The sequence below is a fragment of the Microtus pennsylvanicus genome, chromosome 6 (assembly GCF_037038515.1).
Source record: "Microtus pennsylvanicus isolate mMicPen1 chromosome 6, mMicPen1.hap1, whole genome shotgun sequence".
Taxonomy (NCBI): Eukaryota; Metazoa; Chordata; class Mammalia; order Rodentia; family Cricetidae; genus Microtus; species Microtus pennsylvanicus.
The window spans coordinates 71,111,472-71,132,912 of NC_134584.1; the positions used below are offsets into that span (position 1 = coordinate 71,111,472).

The 21,441-nt window shown below is 39.6% G+C and overlaps 1 protein-coding gene across 1 annotated transcript in view; it reads right to left on the reverse strand.

Moving 5' to 3' along the window:
- Positions 1-21,441, reverse strand: part of Kiaa0825 (KIAA0825 ortholog) — a 406,382-nt gene that overhangs the window by 242,032 nt on the left and 142,909 nt on the right. Inside the window, exon 15 of the mRNA XM_075976414.1 lies at positions 5,786-5,950. Within this exon, the coding sequence (XP_075832529.1) occupies positions 5,786-5,950 (165 nt within the window). The remainder of the gene's footprint in view (positions 1-5,785; positions 5,951-21,441) is intronic.

Sequence of the window (21,441 nt, forward strand, 5' to 3'; positions counted from 1 at the left end):
TCTGTGGGTCTCCAGTAGTAGCATCACCCTTGAACACCAACATGTTCCCAGGTAGCAGTCTGGGTAACTCCTTGTCCTTTACTGGCAATAGGAGCAAAGACATCAACACAGACCCTGGCTATAGTTATAGGGCCATGGACTCAAACATGGCCCTCAGTCACAGTTCAGGTCTGGTGGCACAGGAAACCCAGACGTGCATGGCCCTGGTGGCAGTTAGATACTCAAAAACTAATATGGCTTCAGGTGTCATCCCAGACTATAGTCCTCTGCCTGTCCCTGGGTGGCAACAGGAACCACTGACACAGAATGCAGCTGCAGCAAGGCCATGGGACCCAGAAATGACCCTCAGCAGCAGTCTGGGCTGGATGTCACCATGGTCCCCAGTGGCAGCCTGAGACTCTTAGATCAGCATGACCCCTGTGGGGAAATATCCCTTCAACACTGGCAGGGTCACAGAGATGCCAGCGCTCTTTTGTCAGCCTTGAAGTAAGAATGACAATGGTCTGTCTGAGTGAGCTATGTTGAAGTCCTTTATAGCCTTATCAGAAGAAAAAACATACAATGAAGATTTTAAAAATAATGTACTATTAAATTGATGTAGGTACGTAAATTATACTTGTGGAAGTAGGGACCTAGAGTAGGTAGTAAGGTCATATTATGTTTCAGTTGAGTAGACAAAGGCTGTTCGTTTGTTTCTGCCACCCAGACCCAAAATAATCACACAGAAATTATATTAATTACAGCACTGCGTGACCAATAGCTTATGCATATTTCTAACTAACTCTTACATTTTAAATTAACCCATTTCTATTATTCTGTGCATTTCCACAAGGCTGTGGCTTACTGGGTAAAGTTCAGTCTGGCATCTGTCTCCTTCGGCAGCTACATGGCTCTCTGAATCTGCCTTCTTTTCTCCTCTATCTCTGCATGGAATTCCCACCGTGTCCTATTTTGTGCTGCCATAAGCCCAGAGCAGCTTCTTTATTAACCAATGATAATAAAACACATTCACAGTATAAAGAGGGGAATCCCACATCACAGCTGTATTTCCTTTTTTATTATGTGAGAATTCCATACATGCATATAATGTGGTTTCATCAAATCCACTCCCCATTACTGTCCCTTCAATTCTCCCCCTATCCTTTCAAACACACTTTTTTTTCCTGCCAACTTCATGCTCTTTCTTTCTTTCTCTTTTTTAAACAACTCACTTCGTGATACCTGTATTTACCTGGGTATAATAAGACTCTTTACTGGAGCATAGGCATCCTCTGAGAGGCATATTCCTGAAGAAAATGAATATATTATCTTCTAATATTGCTATATTTTCAATTTAAGCAGAAGTCTTAGAAACAAGACCACTTTTGTCATGAACTTGAATATTATCTTTATGGCATCACATAAATAAACATGATTACCAAAAGAAGCACAAAAAACTCCTGAGATTGTTGGGGAGAAATGACAAAGATACAAACCCTATGAGGTCCGCACATGTGTGTATGTAAAGAACATACAAATGAAAAGCAAAGCACACACTTATTTGCATGGTTTTGTACAGCATGTCAAGTAAACCTTATCACTCCATGTCACCAAGGTTTCATGTCATGAATAATGGTTCAAGCATTTAACACTTGAAGAAAAAGAAGTGTTTGAAATATGAAACTTAACTGATTATAATCTTCTGAGAGAAATTTTAAAAAAAGTTAAAACAGCAGGGGATGGTAAGCTTTACGGGTTATTTAATTTCTGTTTCTTAAGGACTAAATTGGAAGTCAAGCAGTCCTGCATTAGTTTTGTACTAAGAAATCTGCCTCTCCTTTGGGGAAATAGAAAGCAGTGAGAAAAGACAAGAAAACTAAGAGATAAGACTTTAATAAAAAGGATAATTGTCACAGAATCTTCATGTAATGGATTCTGTTTTTTGAAACATTATATGAAGTTACCTAGAGCACTGTCATAAGGATAATGACCAGAGAAGATGAAAACTAATAACTTCAGAATAGTAAAGGGAGACTGAAGTAATATGTGGAACAGTCAGAGCATCCAGGAGGTTCAGGGACACCATGACTCTGAGCTGTTCAGATACTTCACACAGAAGCAGTGACAATAATATCAGAGCCGTGTATAAGAACACGCACAAGCTGAAATACAAACATAATTGATGTGGAAAAGCAATGGGAGAAAAAGACAATAGTCCCGAAGTTCTCACCCCTTTCCCCTCAAGATAATAACTATGGAGTTTAAAAGTGGGACACTAAAATTACCTGGCCTAAAGGTAGGCCCTCCGTGAATACCTCAGATGTATAGCGTCCTGACTTTAACATTTTGTTTTGCTGAAGCAAGGCAGGACACAAGTGGAAACATATATTATTATCATTGCAGGGTAAAAATGCTAACCATGAAAGTATGACAGGGAAGATATTGTTTCTTCAATCTTCAGAAGCCACATGAAACCATAACATGGGAACACATGTCTGGAATTCTGAGAGGCAGAGACATGGAAGAATAATCTGCAAGCTTGAGGGGGAAATAGGCTGCAGAATATGGCATTGCAGCAGAAAACAAGGAAGACTGTCTTAAAACAAATGAATGAGAAAAATCAACCCTCAAAAGATATTCTCTGACCAACACACACACACACACACACACACACTGTAGCATATATGTGTGCATACACACTATGACATAAATGCACACATACACACACTATGGCATATATGTATGCGCACACACACTGTGGCATATATACACACACATGCACACATGCATAAACTATGGCATAAATGCATACACACTGTGGCATACATACTTGCACAACACACTGTGGGATATATTCTTGCACAGAAACATGCACAATAGTATACACATATATACACATGGTGTCACGTATATGCATGCACACACAATGGCATTTACGTACGCACAAACACGTACATATACACACAGTAGCATATATGCATGCACTCACACATACACACACTGTTTCATATATGCACGAACACACACCTAAGCATACACAAGCACCTAACACAATATCAATTCTTTAATTATATTTCTGACAAAGGAATGAGAAGGCATGTCAACTCTGAATCGAAATGCACTACTCTCATAATAATAAATGCCTGTTACCTGAGATGACAGATAGTCTTGTCTATTAGTGTCCTAGTTAGCCTTCTATTGCTGTGATAAAACACGGTGATCAAAAACAACGTAGGTAGAGTATATATTTCATCTTACACTTTTGAGGACTATTCTCCCCTGAGAAAGTCGAGACAGTCACTGGAGCATGGCACGCACCTAGAGGGGAGAGCTGAAGGAGAAACTGGAGGGGCATGCTTCCTGGCTTCTCTTCCATCTTGCTCACCTGCTCTCTTACACAAGCAGGACCACTTGTCCTCAAGTGGTCCTCCCCACCATGAACTGGGCCCTTCTACATCAATCATTAATCAAGAAAATGCCCTATATTTAAGGTTCAATCTATGAGATGGAGCCCACACCCAAAAATGCTCAGGTAGCCCTAAGCTGAAACTAGAAAGGAAATGTAGCGCTATAATGGCACCCTGCTACACTCACAGACCAGTGTCTTGGTCTTGCTCGGCCATCGTTAGAGCAGCGTCTTCCTGCAGTCGATGGGAACAAACACAGAGGCCCACATCCAGAAGATGTGCTAGAGTGACAACCTTGAAACACTCAGTCCTAACTGGTACATCTTCATCAAACCCGTGTCCTCAGGACTGAGGAAGAAAGACTCTAAGAGCCAGTGGGAATGGAGAACACCAAGGAAACAATGCCTTCCCGACACAGCAGGACTGATGCACAAGTGAACCCACAGACAGTGGCACCATGCACAAGGTCTGTCTTCTTCCAAGTCAGATGGGGCCACAGTGCTAACAGGGAGAAGAGGACATGATCTCCCTCCCTAACCCAGAAGCTATCCTCACCTGACAACTGCTCACAAAGAAAAATTTAGTTTTCTCCAGTGGAGTTTCTTTGAGTAAACAATACACACTCAAGGGCAGGCCTATGCCCAACTCATTACAAACTCAATGGTATTTTGAGAGACATATTGCTTGTAATGGTTTGTCTAAGCATTTTCTTTTACCCTACAGATATTTTGTTTATATATTATGGTTTCTGATTCTGTGTTTTATGGGTTTCCTATGTGATTACATGTGCATATTGTGTATGTGTGTGTATATATGCAGGAATGCGTCTCAGTGTGTACATGTGCATATTGTGTGTGTTGTGTGTGTGCACGCTTGTGTGCACATGCGTGCAGGAATGTCTCAGTGTGTACATGTGCACAATGTGTGTGTGTGTGTGCGTGCAGGAATGTCTCAGTGTGTACATGTGCACAATGTGTGTGTGTGTGTGCGTGCAGGAATGTCTCAGTGTGTACATGTGCACAATGTGTGTGTGTGTGTGCGTGCAGGAATGTCTCAGTGTGTACATGTGCACAATGTGTGTGTGTGTGTGTGCGTGCAGGAATGTCTCAGTGTGTACATGTGCACAATGTGTGTGTGTGTGTGCGTGCAGGAATGTCTCAGTGTGTACATGTGCACAATGTGTGTGTGTGTGTGTGCGTGCAGGAATGTCTCAGTGTGTACATGTGCACAATGTGTGTGTGTGTGTGCAGGAATGTCTCAGTGTGTACATGTGCAGAATGTGTATGTGTGTGTGTGCAGGAATGTCTCAGTGTGTACATGTGCAGAATGTGTATGTGTGTGTGTGCAGGAATGTGTCTCAGTGTGTACATGTGCACAATGTGTATGTGTGTGTGTGCAGGAATGTCTCAGTGTGTACATGTGCACAATGTGTGTGTGTGTGTGCAGGAATGTGTCTCAGTGTGTACATGTGCAGAATGTGTATGTGTGTGTGTGCAGGAATGTGTCTCAGTGTGTACATGTGCATATTGTGTGTGTGCAGGAATGTGTCTCAGTGTGTACATGTGCATATTGTGTGTGTGTGTGTGTGCAGGAATGTCTCAGTGTGTACATGTGCACAATGTGTATGTGTGTGTGTGCAGGAATGTGTCTCAGTGTGTACATGTGCACAATGTGTATGTGTGTGTGTGTGCAGGAATGTGTCTCAGTGTGTACATGTGCATATTGTGTGTGTGCAGGACTATGTCTCAGTGTGTACATGTGCTTCTCATGCTTTTTATTTGTTCGTTTTTCCTTTCCTTTTCTCTATTTGTTTTGTTCTGGTCTGTTTGCTTTTTGCCTGTTTGTTTTCTAAAGAGAGAAAGAAGGAATAGAGCTGTAAGGGTGGGGAGGTAGGGAGGATCTGGGGTGGGGAAACTGATAGGAATGTATTACATAAAAATCTATTTTCAATCAAAAAATAAAGAAAGAAGCTAAATTTTCCCAACAGAGGGTTCTCTCCCACCAAATGCCTCTAGTTTATGCCAAGTCAGGACAATTAGTTTATTTAATACAGGGACCAAAGTATCACAAAATACTTGTTATAGATTATTGATATCTTATATGCTAAAAGCAAAACATAATGAATGCTAAATACAACTTAAGTATTATAATAGGACAAATGCTTAAATTAGAAAAGAGAACCTTCATTCAATAATGTCCCCTTCACCTCTCTTCACCTCATCCTATGTACGTCACATTTGACAGGAGATAAGTGGTTAGTGGTTCCAAACAGAAGTCCTTACAATTAAAAGATGAATGGAACATACAAACAAGAGTCAGAAAAATTTCTATCAAACTTTGAAAACAAGTTTAAAGACAATGTAAGTATTAATAAAGCATTAATGGTAAGTTTCTCATACCTGGAACGCTGCACAAAAAGTCCCAGAGCTGTTCATCTTCCATGTAGCTCATGAAAACATGTCCAAATGTTTGTGGAGACAGGTGACAATGGTACAGAACCTTAAAGATGGCTTCGACCACACTGCAGCCTTCCTTCTCGCCTTTTTCTATGCCAGGAGCTTGTTCTGGAAAAGAGGGAAAATGTAGGAATCAGTGGATGTGATCACACTCTCATCCCTTCCCTGCACACCATCCTGTGACACACACCCATTTACTATTTGCACGTGAGGAACACACAGTCTCTGGAGGGCTACAATCATTGACTTCATGGTTTCGGATGTATCTGGGGATAGCTATGGAAGAAATGCCTGTGAGAAGGGCCATAAGAGATTCATTTCAAGAGGGGAGGTCAGTGTTCCTGTATGTTGTAATTCTTTTTTCCCCTTAAGGAAACACGCAGATTCAGGATCTATGTTTAAAATCTAGATGGCTCAGAGCACTAAAGTGTACCATGGAAAATCCATTTGTTTTTTGAATCATGAAATCAATTATGAAAAACAAATTATATTTCCTAAATATAATGACACTATCATTTTAGAATGAAGTATTTTTTCAATTAGTTCCTTGATTAAACCTTATGAGTAATTATACAACAATAAAGCTATTTTAATTGTCCTTGTCATCCCTCCTCTGACTCCATTATGGCTTGCTTTAAAGATTGGAAATCAGAGAAAAGGCATCACTGAATTTATATGATACAAGGAATTGAGAAATAATTCCTATTTTTCTTGTATAACATACAGTTGTATCATAAGAAACAAGAGTATGTATTGAGATAGTATCAACTCATATCTCTTAATATTTTTAATATCTTCTATTAATATAATAATATTATATAGTGTCATCGGTAATGAGTATATTTCCTTATTCTTGTTCATTTGAAAGCTTATCACTTTTATTTTACAATTTTATTTCTTACTTTTGCTTTTAAGAGCCCATTTGTACCTGAAAATTAAGAACTAATACCATAGATTTTAGGCAAAAAGCAATGCTAGATTTCTTTTTATCAATTTCAACCATATTAACTTTACTTAAATAGCCATCATTGTCCATTCCTGTCTCCTTTGTCTTCTACTCATAGTACACACAGTATGTCTCGAGGGACACTAACTCTGTTACCTTCCTGGGGTAGGCATGCAGACAAGGCCTGGCTGGTCAGGCCTGACACCCCTCATCAACCATGATCAGTTCAGAGATGGGCAAGTAGCCAACAGGAAACTTCCTCAAGAATTTGGCTGTAATAATTGGTGAGTGGTGTTTTGACTATATTTGATACACGGGTAGAGTAGCTGGCATTTGCTTTGGGTGGTCATTTGGGAAAGAATGTTACTAAAAATTAATCTGATACAGTAAGAATCAGAAATCAGACCACTTTTATCAGAAATTATTTTCCAGTTCTCAAGCATCTATTCAACTGAAAAGGATTCATTTGCTGTGTCATTTAAATGTGCCTTCCCATTTCCTTTTCCTTCATCAATCTAGAATGTTGTCCTCTAAAGGACTGTGAAATGCTATCTTCAGGGCATGGCAAAGCCATTAAATAATGATTTCACATCAACAACTGTCTCCTATATGGGCCATGTTAAGACCTGTCAAGCACTCATCATTACCAGGAGGGTTACCCAGGTCCACACCCCTCCCTACTCAACTATTGGCTACCAATGGATTCGGAAGTAGAGGAAGTCATTGCTTTCAGTTGTGAATACAGTGATGAGCCTACCAAGGCTACAATAAATAGATCTAAATTTATGGTTACACAGGAGGCATGGTGGGTCCCAAAACATAGATGCAGATGAAGGAAAAGAACTTGTAGAGAGTAGGGGAATTGATAGGTCAGACAGGGTCGGGGAGAAGGTAATCAGAATGTACTTTATACATGCATGGAGTTATTAAAGAGCAAATTTAACATAAGTAAGTCATTTTCAAAAAAAAGTTCTCATATATGTATATATGCATTTACATGCACACATTTATATATAATATATACATGCACACACACACACACACAGAGAAAGAGAGAGAGATTGTGTTGAGTTGCAATAACTAAGCCTGGGCACCCCACTGTTTCTGATCTCTGCATTTTGATAAGTTGTGCATTTCCAAAGTTCCATAATTGCTTCTCTCTCTCTCTCTCTCTCTCTCTCTCTCTCTCTCTCTCTCTCTCTCTCTCTCTCTCTGTGTGTGTGTGTGTGCACATATGTGTACTACACAGAGTGGTAATACTTCTCCCAAAAGCATAGACTACATAAGAAAATCCCCATTACTCAGTATCACACAAGAGAAATTTCTTTTCCTATAGTTACCTTTATGCACATGGATGACCATAGCTCTCACCCCTCATCAAAGCTTTCCCCCAGCAGATCAAGGAGAGATACTATGCAGATCCATAAGTAGTCCAAAGGTAGACAATAAGTGGCAGGGTGTCCAGCCCCAGTTAGTACACCTAGAATACATCTACATCCAAGGTTCAGGATCATCACAGAAAACAGAGTGGGAGGATCGAGAATCAGAAGGCAGCAGTTATCCTGGGAGATAACATCTTCCAGTCCTGACAGGCAGGGCGCACCCATGAAATGTCAACAATAAGAACAAGACCAGCATAATTCTCACACTGCTCACATGACAATGTGGACAGGGATAGTTTCACAAGCCCCAACCCTAGACAAAAAGCTACAGACAATCAACGGCTTCTGAGAAAGAGAATCAAGTTTTTTTTTCAAGACGAGCTAGCTCCTTGCTTAAATTATCCAATCCCAATCCCAAGTGGTCAGCTCTAAATGCTTGCCCTTGTGAGTAAGAGCAGATGGATTCAAGAGCTTTTACACCACACACATACATGATTTAAAAAAAACAAGGTCTTGAATTTTAGAAGCAGTTGCAGGGAACTGGAAGAGTTGTATGGGAGAGAGGGGGGAGTGCTGAATGATGTAAATAGAGTACTCATGTATAAAATTCTCAAAATTAATATTCTTATTATATGTCAGTCACTGGTAAAGATTTGAGGGGCTTGGGCTTTGACTTCTTGGTATTCACTGTGTGAGCAGGCATATGTATGTTGGGTGATAGGTACACATGAAATCATGACAACCATGTAAGAATTTATACCTGTCATTCCTGCTTGTGTCCGTTGTCCTGACATAAATAATAGCAATACCCTATTTCATTCTTTTCAAATCTTTTGTTTTCCTTAATGGAAATGAGTGTTTTGCCTGTATGTATATCTTTGTACCACTTGCATGCCTGATGCCTGCTGAGGCTGGAAGAGAAAACAGATGCCCTAGAACTGGAGTTACAGATGGCACGAGCTGTCATATGAGTGATGGGAAACTTCCCCCTATCCAGGAGGCCAGGCAGGAGAGTGCCAAACAGCCTAGATGTGTTTAGGGCTGTGTCTCTGGAACCTAATAAAGACCATGGTCTTTTCCAAAGGTCCAATCACATTGTTTTATTTTCCTTTTGATTTTCCCCATTATACCCTTGTGGTATTCTTGTGCTATCTCTCATTCAGATAGTCCCCTAGACCTTGCAAGAACACTCACCTTGGATTGACTTTCTTTAACTTACTTTTTGAGGGCTGGGAGACCCATGTTATTTTGCTGCTGTTCGATGGAAAAGGGGCATGAGTGAGGCTCGTGTATGACAAGATAGAATTGAGCATAATTAAATTGTTTTACCATTTTTTGTCTTATTGTTTGTTTGAAATTGAGCTACTTGTAAAACTAGTATCAGGTTCAGGACACAGTACTCCCAAGCATGGTAAACAGGCATTTGGGAAAACATCTAGGAGTCTCAGCTTCTCTCCTGATTTCCTCTATAGCAGATCAAGAGGTCAGCATTACTGAAGTCCCTCTCTGTACCAGAAGAAAGGAAAGCCCTCATTTCTGAAGATACAGGCACATGGGGAAACCTAAACAAGCATCACTAAGTTACTGAGGTTAATTCCTATGAGGCCACATTCTTCTTCCATCATACTCCCAACAACTGTGCATGCACATCAAAATATTCACTTACTGTTCTTGTGTGGCATATGGCAGTTCATAGCCACCTATAATTCTAGTTTAATGGGATAGGACTTTTTGTTTTTGCCTCTATAGGTCCCTGCATGCAGGTGATATACAAAAGCTTATGCAGGCTGACATAAATAAATAAATCTCTAAAAAAGTTAGAAACACGCAGGTTACCCTGTTTCCATTGATCTTCCTTACTGAAGGACAGTGCAGCAATATTTATAGTAAACAAATGTCTGTCGTCCAGTTGGCTGGTATTTCCTTATAGATGCCTCAGTTATAAACCTCACAGTGGGAGAAGGGGGGGACATTACTTCTCCTTCCTGCTGTTCCTCCTTCTCTTCCAAATGCAGGTATATTTCTTTCTTTCATTTTTTCCCCTTTTCCTTTCTTCTGCTTCTGAGTAAGACATTAGTTTATCCAATATAAAATTCTTTAGGTATGTCTTTATAATGTCTTCAATAGTGAAAGAAATGGAAATTGACGAGGTCAACTCAGAAGGCAGAGGTAGGAGGATGGATGTAAGTGAGATCAGCCAGCCATGGTTACAGACAAGACTCTGTCAGAAAGAAAAGACGAGAAGAGAGGAGAGGATAAAAAAATCAGCAAGTTCTGTGTACCTAAAGCATCACTGTGTAAATATAAGTCATTCACTTTGTCATTTGCAATGAATAATTTTCCTCAGGAGAAATCCTCTGACACGACACCATCTGCCTTGTCCTGTCTCTCTCACTGTCTTCCACAGTCAGTCAATCAATTTGGTAGCTTCTCCATCCTTCTTGTCCTCCACACTAGGGAAGGAGTCTCAGGCCAGGAACACTGGTTGAATTAACCAGTTGTTTTGTTCTGTTTTTATCTTTTGTGGTATGCCTGACTGTGAGGACTTTCCTTTAAACCATGATTTTCTTTTAGTTAAGACAGACTTTGCCAAGGCAAGACAACTTGGTTTTTCAGACCAAGTAGTGCATTGGAAAGTGGTCAGTGGGGAGCTGGGGGAAGACAGGGATTGGACTCGGCACTTCAGTATTGGCACTCTTGAAGTCACATTCTTTGACCCTGTACCTACCAGCAATGATACCCAGTAATAAAGCTGCTAGTTTAATTTCCATCTATTCTAGCAATACTTTTATACAGTAAAATGAATATAAGATTTTGAACCAGACCCCCTTTGATAATGCGTGAAGAGAGTGCACACCATCTTCAGCTCCTTTCAATGCTGAACTGGTTACTGCTTCAGAGAAGGATGGGCGTCAGGAGGGTGCTTAGGCAGCTAACACAGGTTTACACCTCCATTACACACCAGCGTTTGCTCTCCAAGGATGTATACCTCTTACTTTCTCTAAGATGCTAGTGAAAAGCTCCTGCTGACTCACTGCGGGACTTGGCAGAAATGTTATAGAAGAGTGAGCCATGTGCTTCAGGGATGCTGAATCAACCAGACAGTAACGGCACTGAAGAAAAGAGGCTAAGATGTTAGATGAGAAATGTGAGGGCAGAACATACAGCATTCAGAACAAGGAAATCCAAAACAGTAGACCAACAAACCAGCCATGGCAGGGGGAGCACCTAAAAATAACTTTAAGGAAAGTATATAATTTCAGTGTCACAACAGAGCTCACTATGAAAAACAAGATCAAATTTGAATCTGATGGGAGTTAGTTTAATAATACTGCATTTAACACTCGGTCCAATCCCTCCCCCCCCAGATCCTGTCTGAGAACAACACCCCAAGTCCTAACTATAGCTGAGCTTCTCTGATTTCTATTCATTTACTTTATAAGGTTTGTACTTTCCACTTTTCACCAGCAATCAAACCCCTGGAAACTGAGTTATATGAAAGTAATCTCCATGTGCTCATGTGGACAGTTGCACTTACAGCCTCTAACAGTGCCTAATGCTACTTAATGCCCTCTAAATAGAGAACTAAGTTATAAAATCAAGTGAACCATTTCCAGAAACTCATCTTTTAGGAAAAAACTCATCTCAGAAAGTATTGTGTTATCTTTTTAATTCACATGAAACAATAGACTTTCGGAAAATAATGGCTCTTCTTTCCTTTAAAAAAGGATCACTTGAAAAATCATGTGGAAAAATTATACAACTTCTTTGCATGTATTTCCATATTTACACAGTAGCCCTGGTAATTCAAGGTCACAAATGAACTGATATGTTAGATCACATTGAGTCGCTAAGGAGAAAGATGCTGCAAAAACTCCTAATAGGGGCACTCGTAGTCTGATGCCCAATCCCATTACACATTAATGTAGACGTACATTAACTACCAACGAACGTCTAGTTCCTGTAGTCATATTAGACATTTTAAGTACCCGTAAAAAGATGGAATGCAAAACATTGGAGTTAGAAGTCAAGCAAGATTAGGTCTGATTCCCTGTGTGTACAAGATAGCAAAATCCATACTGCTGATGTCCCAAACTATTTGTGAAGGAGTAGTAAGAAAATTTGAAACCATTTATTTTACCTAGTTTTCATCTACATGACAGATACTAGGGAAATACCTGGCTGGGCACATAGACACCCAAAAGAAGGGAAACTTTATCTTCTTCTATTTTATGATGATAGTTGGCGGTCTCCTACTCTGTTTGGCAGAGGTCAAACTCAGATCAAGTCTCTGAGGTTTCAGAACAATTTTTTTTTCCTGCTGCAGTGTAAATACATTCTATCTGCAAGGTGTGCAGTGTGAACCTGAGCAGAAAATGGAGATCAAATGGTGAACTGTCTCTGCCATGTGCACCTCCAGGGGCTTTGCTGCTCAGCAACTGTGGGCACCATTAGCAGGAGCAGCATCACCTGGAGCCTGTCAAAAGCCAAAAGCCAATGAACTGCAAGCTCTAACTTTAACAGCATTCTCAGTTCCAGGTGCTTGTGTCTCAACAACAAAACTTGATTGATATGATTGTCCTGCCACCACTCAGCAGCATCACTATCCACATCTCTATAGACGGAGCCCACCCTGGACGGTAGCTGTGTCTGAGACTATATGATTCTCTGGAGTCCACTGATGTCTCCAGGCTAGTACATTAGTCATTCCCAGAAAGGACCTTGAAAAACACTAGTATAAAAACACAGAGGTACTCCATACTGCTCTCAGTAAGAACAGGTTACAAATCCAATTTAAAAAAACATTGATCAGTTAGAGACCTGTAGCGGAATTGTCGTTATTGCAAATGCAGCCAATGACGTCAGTGTTAGGTGAACTAAGAATACGGAGAAGGAGCTCACATTAAGGCATTTTCTAGAATGGGGCTTTGGTTACACCTAGGAAGTGGTGTGTGTGTATACACACACACACATGTACACAAGCACATACACGTGTGTACCACAACAGAACACTAAGCTAGCTTCTGCCATACTCTTTGATATTAGAATATCAGGAAATTATACTACATGGCAAGAGAATTTGAACTGATTCATCTACTTTAGGTCAACTGCTGTGCACTAGTACCAGCCAAACGTTAGCTAGCAGTCTTTCCAGATTCATTTCTTGGTTATTGTTGGACATTTTGTAATCTTGGAAAGCACACTCTATCAGTTATCTGTTTTGTGACTGCTGGGTGCTCCCTAGACTTCCTCAGCACTGTAACTTGCTATGCATTCTGTGACTTTATTTGATGCCTGTGGTTTGGAGGGCCGATGCACAGACTCCTGAAGCCAGGTACAAGGGTCCAATACTGCACAGCTGCCTACTAGCTGAGCAGCTTAGCTTTCTCTGTGTCTTGGTTTCTTCTTTTGTTAAATGGAGTGTACTAACACACTGTAGTATCATGAGGAGTCAGTGAGAAAATTCATTTAAAGCTTTTACAACCAATGCCTGGGGCATGTTAAATATTGCATATTTGATAGACTGCTATTACATTATGGTGGAATATCACCAGAAACCAAGAAGTGTCACTGGGGATTATTTTGGAGACACCAAGCAAAGAAAGGCATGTTCGTCTTACTTCATTCAAATATCACTTAGCAGCAAAAGCCTCCCAAATGACAACTGGGAAACTGCAAAATGTTCTGTTCTTTTGAGGCTACATGTAAAAGCCTTGCAGGCCACATGGTCTCAGCAAATCATATGTATGTGTGTGTGTGTGTGTATCTCTGTATACACACATATGTATGTAAAGGCTTTGCATTGTTTCTAATATAAGTACGATATATACTTATATGTATATAAGATACACATAGATTTACATATAAAAACAGGCTTTGCCATTGTTTCAAATACAATATACTTGGCACAAAATTTTTCTTGATAACCATATAATATAAAGTCAGAAACATCTCAAATTGGAATGGTATCTTCAGCTTTCAGTTGAAAATCTCTTATCAGACATTTTATATTATAAATTTATATATATATATCTATCAAATCTCAATATAATATTTTCTGAGACAACATGAAATTAAATTTTTTAGGTAAGCCAAAAAGAAATTGCTTATGAAGATGTCTCATGAGAAGTCAAGAATCATTTTGTTTAATTAATAATGTTTTGCTTTTATAAGCATATGATCAAACACATAATTTCTATAAAAATTAGTACTAATTTACTTTTATGAATATTATTACAATAATTAATAAATTCTATAAACATGATGTTTCTAACTTAAGATGACACGAATTCTACAGGAGCTTTGTAACATGAATGGGCCTGTTCATTGGGGTTTCTGTGCTGCCCGGTACCCCATAGCCAGCAAGTCCCAAAGAAAATCACACAGAGATCTCCATAAGTTATAAAACTTATTGGCCCATTAGCTCAGTCTTCTTATTAGCTCTTGTAACTTATATTAACCCATTATTTTTATCTATGTTAGCCACATGGCTTGGTACCTTTCAGCCGGGCAGGTTACATCTTGCTTCTTGATGGTCTGGGCTGGAATGGAAGGAATGGGCCTCCTCCTTCCCAGAATTCTCCTGTTCTCATCACCCCACCTCTACTTCCTGTCTGGTTGACCCACCTATACTTCCTGCCTGGCCAATCAGTGTTTATTTAAAACTTGATTGACACAATACAGACAATTCTCCCTCTTTTTTTTTAACCAAGGAAAATATCCATAGTCCATTTTTGGGGAATGTGGCCATAGTTTTCCAGGCTACTTCACAGTGCCAACTTGTACTAATTCTCAGCCTAAGGTACCAAGCTATGTGGCTAACATAGATAATAATAATGGGTCAATATAAGCTACAAGAGCTAATAAGAAGACTGAGCTAATGGGCCAATCGGTTTTATAACTTATGGAGAGCTCTGTGTGATTTTCTTTGGGGTTTTCCGGCTGTGGGGTACCGGGCAGAACAGAAAGCCCAACAAGCAGGCCTATTCATGTTACAGAATGGTGCCCAATGTGGATAACTGCATCCACATAAAACCCGAGAGAGCTTGGGAAGTAATTCTGGGCAGAAAAGAATAGAGTAAAGCATGGCTTCTTGGTAGCATCAATCTCTCAGATCTGCTCTGCTTGCTAGAGGCAAGTGCTCTCATTTAAGAGAGCCTTCCTGACTCAGCTTTAGCTGCAAAACCCTGCAGCTCTTTAAGAGGTCCAAACATGAAACACTTAAATGGTGTTGATGAAAAGCTGACTGCATACTTCTCAGTTTTCAGCCGTAGCAGGAAAAAAGTTGTGTCATTTTAAAATGCTGGCTTTCTGGGCCGTCCTGCCAGTGCAAACTCTGACTCTTTGAGGCAGGAGGTAAGCTACAGAGAAAGCATTTGACTGTTGCAGCTTGCTTGCTAACAAGGACCTTAAAAACACCATAGAGTTATGACAATAAACATGGCTACAGTCAGTACCTCCACCATGAGGCTGAAATCACAAAAAGCCAAGGAATGGGCTGGATCCAGCTGTCAAAGCCACCATTTAATCCCCCCATGTTGCTTGGTTAATTAAAGACTGTGTAGTCAGAGAGAGAGAGAGAGAGAGAGAGAGAGAGAGAGAGAGAGAGAGATACACAGTAAAGAGAGATTCAAAAAACCCTCTAAATGGTTTACAGTTTGTTAAAAATATATACAGGTTTAAAAAAGGGTTAAAGTCCTTAAAATAAAGAAAGAAAGACATTAGTTTGGGTGTGGTGATACACACCTTTAATCCCAACACTTGGGAAGCAGAGGTAGATTGACCTCTGTGACATCAAGGTGTGGTAGTGCATGCCTTTCATGCCTTTAATCCCAATGCCTGGGAGGCAGGAACAGACAGATCTCTGTTAGTTCAAGGTGTGGTAGCACACACCTTTAATCCCAGCACTGGGGAGGCAGAGACAGACAGATCTCTGTGAGTTCAAGGACAGCCCGGTCTACAAAGTTATTACAGGACAAAGATATACAGAGAACCTGTCTCAAAAAGTAAAAGTAAAATAAAAGAAATAGAGGTTAAAATAAAGCCGCATAAAGATAGAAAATACACAGAGAATCTTGATACTATTATGCTTTCTTTGAATTGTTTGAATGCTGAGGAAGGAGCAACAGCTGCTAAAAGATATTTGTTTATAAATGCTGCTGAATTAATTCCAGATGGGTATTTTGAAAATACCTTGACTTCAAAACTGAAATCAAAAGGTATGTTACTTTGGAGAAGAGATTTTGTTTTTGTTTCCTCAGGAAATGAAAGACTGTGGATTCATTCTGAATTAAGAAAAATCAGTTTTGATCAAGGAAGACCCTCTGAGAAATCTCCAGTAGGAACTGATGGCTTGCTATCAGAGTTCTACATCCAAAACAGATTCAGGACTGATGCCTGAGGTGATCAAGACTCACAGGATACTCCAGTCAGGACTTGATGATAATTCTCTTTAGGTCCCCATAAGATTATCAGCACCCCCAACCAGCAGGAAGTAGCCTGGAATACTACGCCCATAATCCCAAAAAAATGGACTATGGATATTTTCCTTTGTTTACAAAAAAAGAGGGGGAAGTGGTGTGGGAGAATCATCTGTATTCTGTCAATCATGTATTTTAATAAAACACTGATTGGCCAGGCAGGAAGTATACTCAGGGCAAGCAGACAGGAAGTAGAGACGGGGCCATGAGAACAGGAGAATGCTGGAAAGGAGGAAGCCCATTCCTCCCACTCCTGCCCAGACCACTGAGAAGCAAGATGTAATCTGCCCGATTTAGAAAGATACCAAGCCATGTGGCTAACATAGATAAGAATATTGGTTAATATAAGCTACAGGAGTTAATAAGTAGCCTGAGCTAATGGGCCAATCAGTTTTATAACTTATGGAGATGTCTGTTTGACTTTCTCTTGGGGTTTGCCGGTGGTGGGGAACTGGGCAGGACATAAACCCCAACAAGCTGGCCCTCATGTTACAGAGCTTATTATAGTGGTTGCTCAACTGACATGTAATAATTTTGCCACTTTATATTCAAGCTATTTGAAATAGGTTGGTAAATTCAATATGGGACAATACCAAAGCTGACACATAAAGTAAAAAGCCTTACAAGAACTGATCTGCATTTTGGAAGTTCAGCAAGCATGCTAATATTTTCTTTAAGGACCATACCTGAGACTGCAAGTTTCTCCCAAACAGCATCCTGTGATACACATAAGGAGGTGGCCATCAGTTTTGAAAAAAGTTCGATTTGTTTAAAAAATTCAGATTATTATTCAGAAGTATATTTTCATTTATTTTACTAAGTTGCATTAATATAATAATAAAAATGTGAGTTCTGATTTTTTATATTATTCTACATCTGGAAAACTTTATCAATAGGAGACCATTTCTTCTAGGGAATGATACCCTTGAGTTTCGATATCAGAGTAACTCTTTGAAAATTGTCAGATACTATTCATGTCATTTAGCCACTTTGTCTGAAAGTTCAGAATATGTATATGAAGAAAATATATATGAAATCACCAAATAACAGGGGAGAAAGAGTCCAACTAGACATTTTTGTCAACAAATGAAATTTCCAGTGAAGGAATGAATTACCTCTATTCATAGTAATGCCCAACAGTGCCCCATAAGAATGCCCCAAAGAACTCAGGATATTGTCAAGACTATTACCTGCTCTCTGCAATCTGACAGTAAGATCTATTGCTCACTACAATGCCAACATAACATGTTCAATGCAGAGAAGTTGAGCTGCTGTCTAAAGAGAGCTTTCACTCCTAATGACAAGTGTTCATGGTAATAGAGTGTACTTTGATTGCTACCAAAAGAGAAATGCAGACACCTAACCAGTAACAAACAAACCCTTCAATCTAAAATGATGACTGGCTTGCAAGATGTACTACTGCAATAGTGGCACAAAGCCACTTATGAGAGTAACCAAAGAATATCTGATTGGATTTAAGACCCATTCCATGAGATGGAACTTCTTCCTGATACTGCTTGGTTGTCCAAGAGCCTGATACAACAGTGGCCAGGGATTTTGGGGGAAACCAAACACCACTACTGTTTTTTTAAAGAAACACGACGATTTTTCATGACATGCTGATATTCTCATAGATAAGCGTCTTTCTCAGCCATCGTCAGAGAAGCTTCTATCTGCAGTAGATAGATACAGATGAAGAGACACACAGGCAGAAATGTGAAGAGAGTGAGAGACCTTTGACCACTCAGTCCTAATGTGGATGTCTCCGTCAAATTCCTCCCCTCAGAATTCAAGAAACTTTGCAGAAGATGAAGCAGATAAAATGAAAGAGCCAGAGAAGATGGAGGACACAAACTGATGTGTTCATCTAATTATTCTTTATAAATAAAAACTTAGGAGTCAAATATTGGGTAAGAACCTGAATGATCAGAGAAGAAGTGGGGAAATGGCCAGTGACTTCATCTCTCTCCTTCCTTGATCTAAAAAGGTTAAGAATTTTTCTACTACCCAATCTACCACCTCCTGTTTCTATCTGTCCTCAATCATCCAAAACCTCTATGACTAATTTTGTTCAGCTAGTAGCTAGCTCCAAGTTCTGATTCAAAGTAAACTTTATTGCTAGTCTTGGAAATGTCAGAGTGTGATCACATTATTCCACAACATTTCTCTCTTTTTGTCTAAATAAAAAAAAGGTCTTAACTCTAACACAGTAACCGATAAACAATTATCAGGTAAGAATTATTACAATTTCCAGGGTGTTTGCATTTGGCAAATTCAAACCAAATTCTTCATATCTATCCTATCTTGGTGAGTCCAAAATTTGGCACCAAATTCATTTTCTATCCTATCTTGTTTTGCCAACCAAAAACTATCATTTTAGACCTCAAAACATTTTCTTAGACAAGCAACCTAAGCTTTTATGTCTGCCAACCTTATACACTTTACACATCTTTTGTGAATTTCTTTTCTGAATTTGGTAACAAGAAAAACTGTAACTACATCTCTTCTCCAATTCTATTAGAGACCCAAGAAATTTATATTATCTGAGTAAATAGAAAGTGCAGAGCAAACAACTGCAAAAACTATAGAAACGACAGAGTCATTTGGCTGCCCGGACAATGACCCAAGATTCCTTTATAACACTGGGGCATTTATCTTTGTCTACAGGCCTAGAATATCTGGCAGACTTTTCTGTGAAGCAGGAATTTTGAAGGACTATTTAGTAACCACTTTCTTTTGTGTTTTGCTTGTCCAGTTTGTATGGCATACTGTCAGCAGTTGAGGCAAAGGCAGTTTCTTGCTCAGTGTTTAACTTTGCCAAAATAAAAGCAAACTCCATAAGGAGGTTCTTCAATGCCCATCATCCATTTTTGAAGAAAATTGATGCTTCCAGGAGCAGAAATGTCTTACTGTCATAAAAACCTTATGTTATTAAAACATTTTAAATTCCATATTCTATAGGTCTCTGAAGTGTTTGAAGAACATCTATCTATATAAAATATATCTGTATGACCTTGCTCACATACTGAACATGGCCATAAATTTGATTCTTATAGTTGACTAACTACTAACATACATTTCTTAATTATCTTAAACAATGTGTGATAATAGCACTTCAAGAATTAGAAAATTCAGTCCCAGTCCAGCTGGCCTTGGTGAGCTCCCATTAGATCAGACCCACCGTCTCAGCAGGCGAATGCACCCCTCGTGGTTCTGAATTCCTTGCTCATGTTCTCCTTCATTCTGCTCCTCATTTGGACCTTGGGAGCTCAGTCCAGTGCTCCAATGTGGGTCTCTGTCTCTATCTCCATCTATCACCAGATGAAGGTTCTATGGTGATATGCAAGATATTCATTAGTATGGCTATAGGATCAGGCCATTTCAGGCTTTCTCTCCTCAGCTGCCCAGCTGGACTGGGACTGAAAAAGCATGGGATAAAACCAGACTCTCTGAACATGGCGGACAATGAGGGCTGCTGAGAAGCCAAGGACAATGGCACGGGGTTTTGATCCTACTGCATGTACTGGCTTTGTGGGAGCCTAGCCTGTTAGGATGCTCACCTTCCTAGACCTGGATGGAGGGGGGAGGACCTTGGACTTCCCACAGGGCAGGGAACCCTGACTGCTCTTTTTTCTGGAGAGGGAGGGGGAGGGAAAAGGGAGGCGGGGAGGAGGCAGAAATTTTTAATAAAAATAAAATAAAACACACACATACACAAAAAGAATTAGAAAATTATAATACCTTAACAAAATCAGAAAAATATATACAGTATAACAAAAATAAACTTAAATTTGTATCAATATAAAAATCAAAACAATGTAAAATATTTGAGACTAGTTTGCCTTTTTAGTTTGAATGTAGATTCAATAATCTACATTTTAATCCTATCATTTATATAACTCCCCTTTTTCCTTTCAGAATGAGATCCCCGAATATAATTTCCTTTGCTTAGTTACTTCCCTTACCATGGTCAATAACAACTTGTTAAATAATGACAAACATCCACTGAAAGACCAAAAACCACCCACCACACCTCTCAGGAATATGGACATCAATTACTTCCTGTTGTCTGGGGATCACGGCATCTTTAGGGGACCCTGAGAAAATTGAGGTTATGGTAAAGCCCTAGAAAATCTAGCTTTTATCTAGTATTGGTTTGATGGGAAGGTACAGGGCTTATATGAAATCCTGGCTGGAGTAGCCTAATTGGTTGGACCATCTCAGCTAGCAACCTTGAAATTGTCCTACGCACTTTGTAGTCCAAAACTCACCTTTGGTTGGTGCTTACCAGCTTAGTGGCATTACTACAATTCAGGTGGATTCTCAAATGTTTTGGAGACTTCAATGTTAGGAATGGTCACGGATCACTGCAGAAAACTTAAACATTTTAAATATCATATGCAGCAGATCTCGGAGATGTTAAAGGACCACAACTTGTTAAATATATTAGGTAAGCAAAGTAAATTCCTAGTTATCTACTTCAAACTCAAGCCTGAAATCACATATAAGAAGAAAGATGAAGAGCTGGAGAGATGGCTCAGCAGTTAAGAGCATTCCAGAGGTCCTGAGTTCAATTCCCAGCAACCACATGGTGGCTCACAACCATCTGTATAAAGGTCTGGTGACCTCTTCTGGCCTGTAGGCATATACACAGAATATTGTATACATAATAAATAAATATTTTTTTAAAAAGAAGCAAGATGAAGTTTATGTCTAGAATTAGTGCCCTATATGACCATTAATATCATGACATAAAGCTTAAATATATATCTTATAAACTTTGAAACAGCC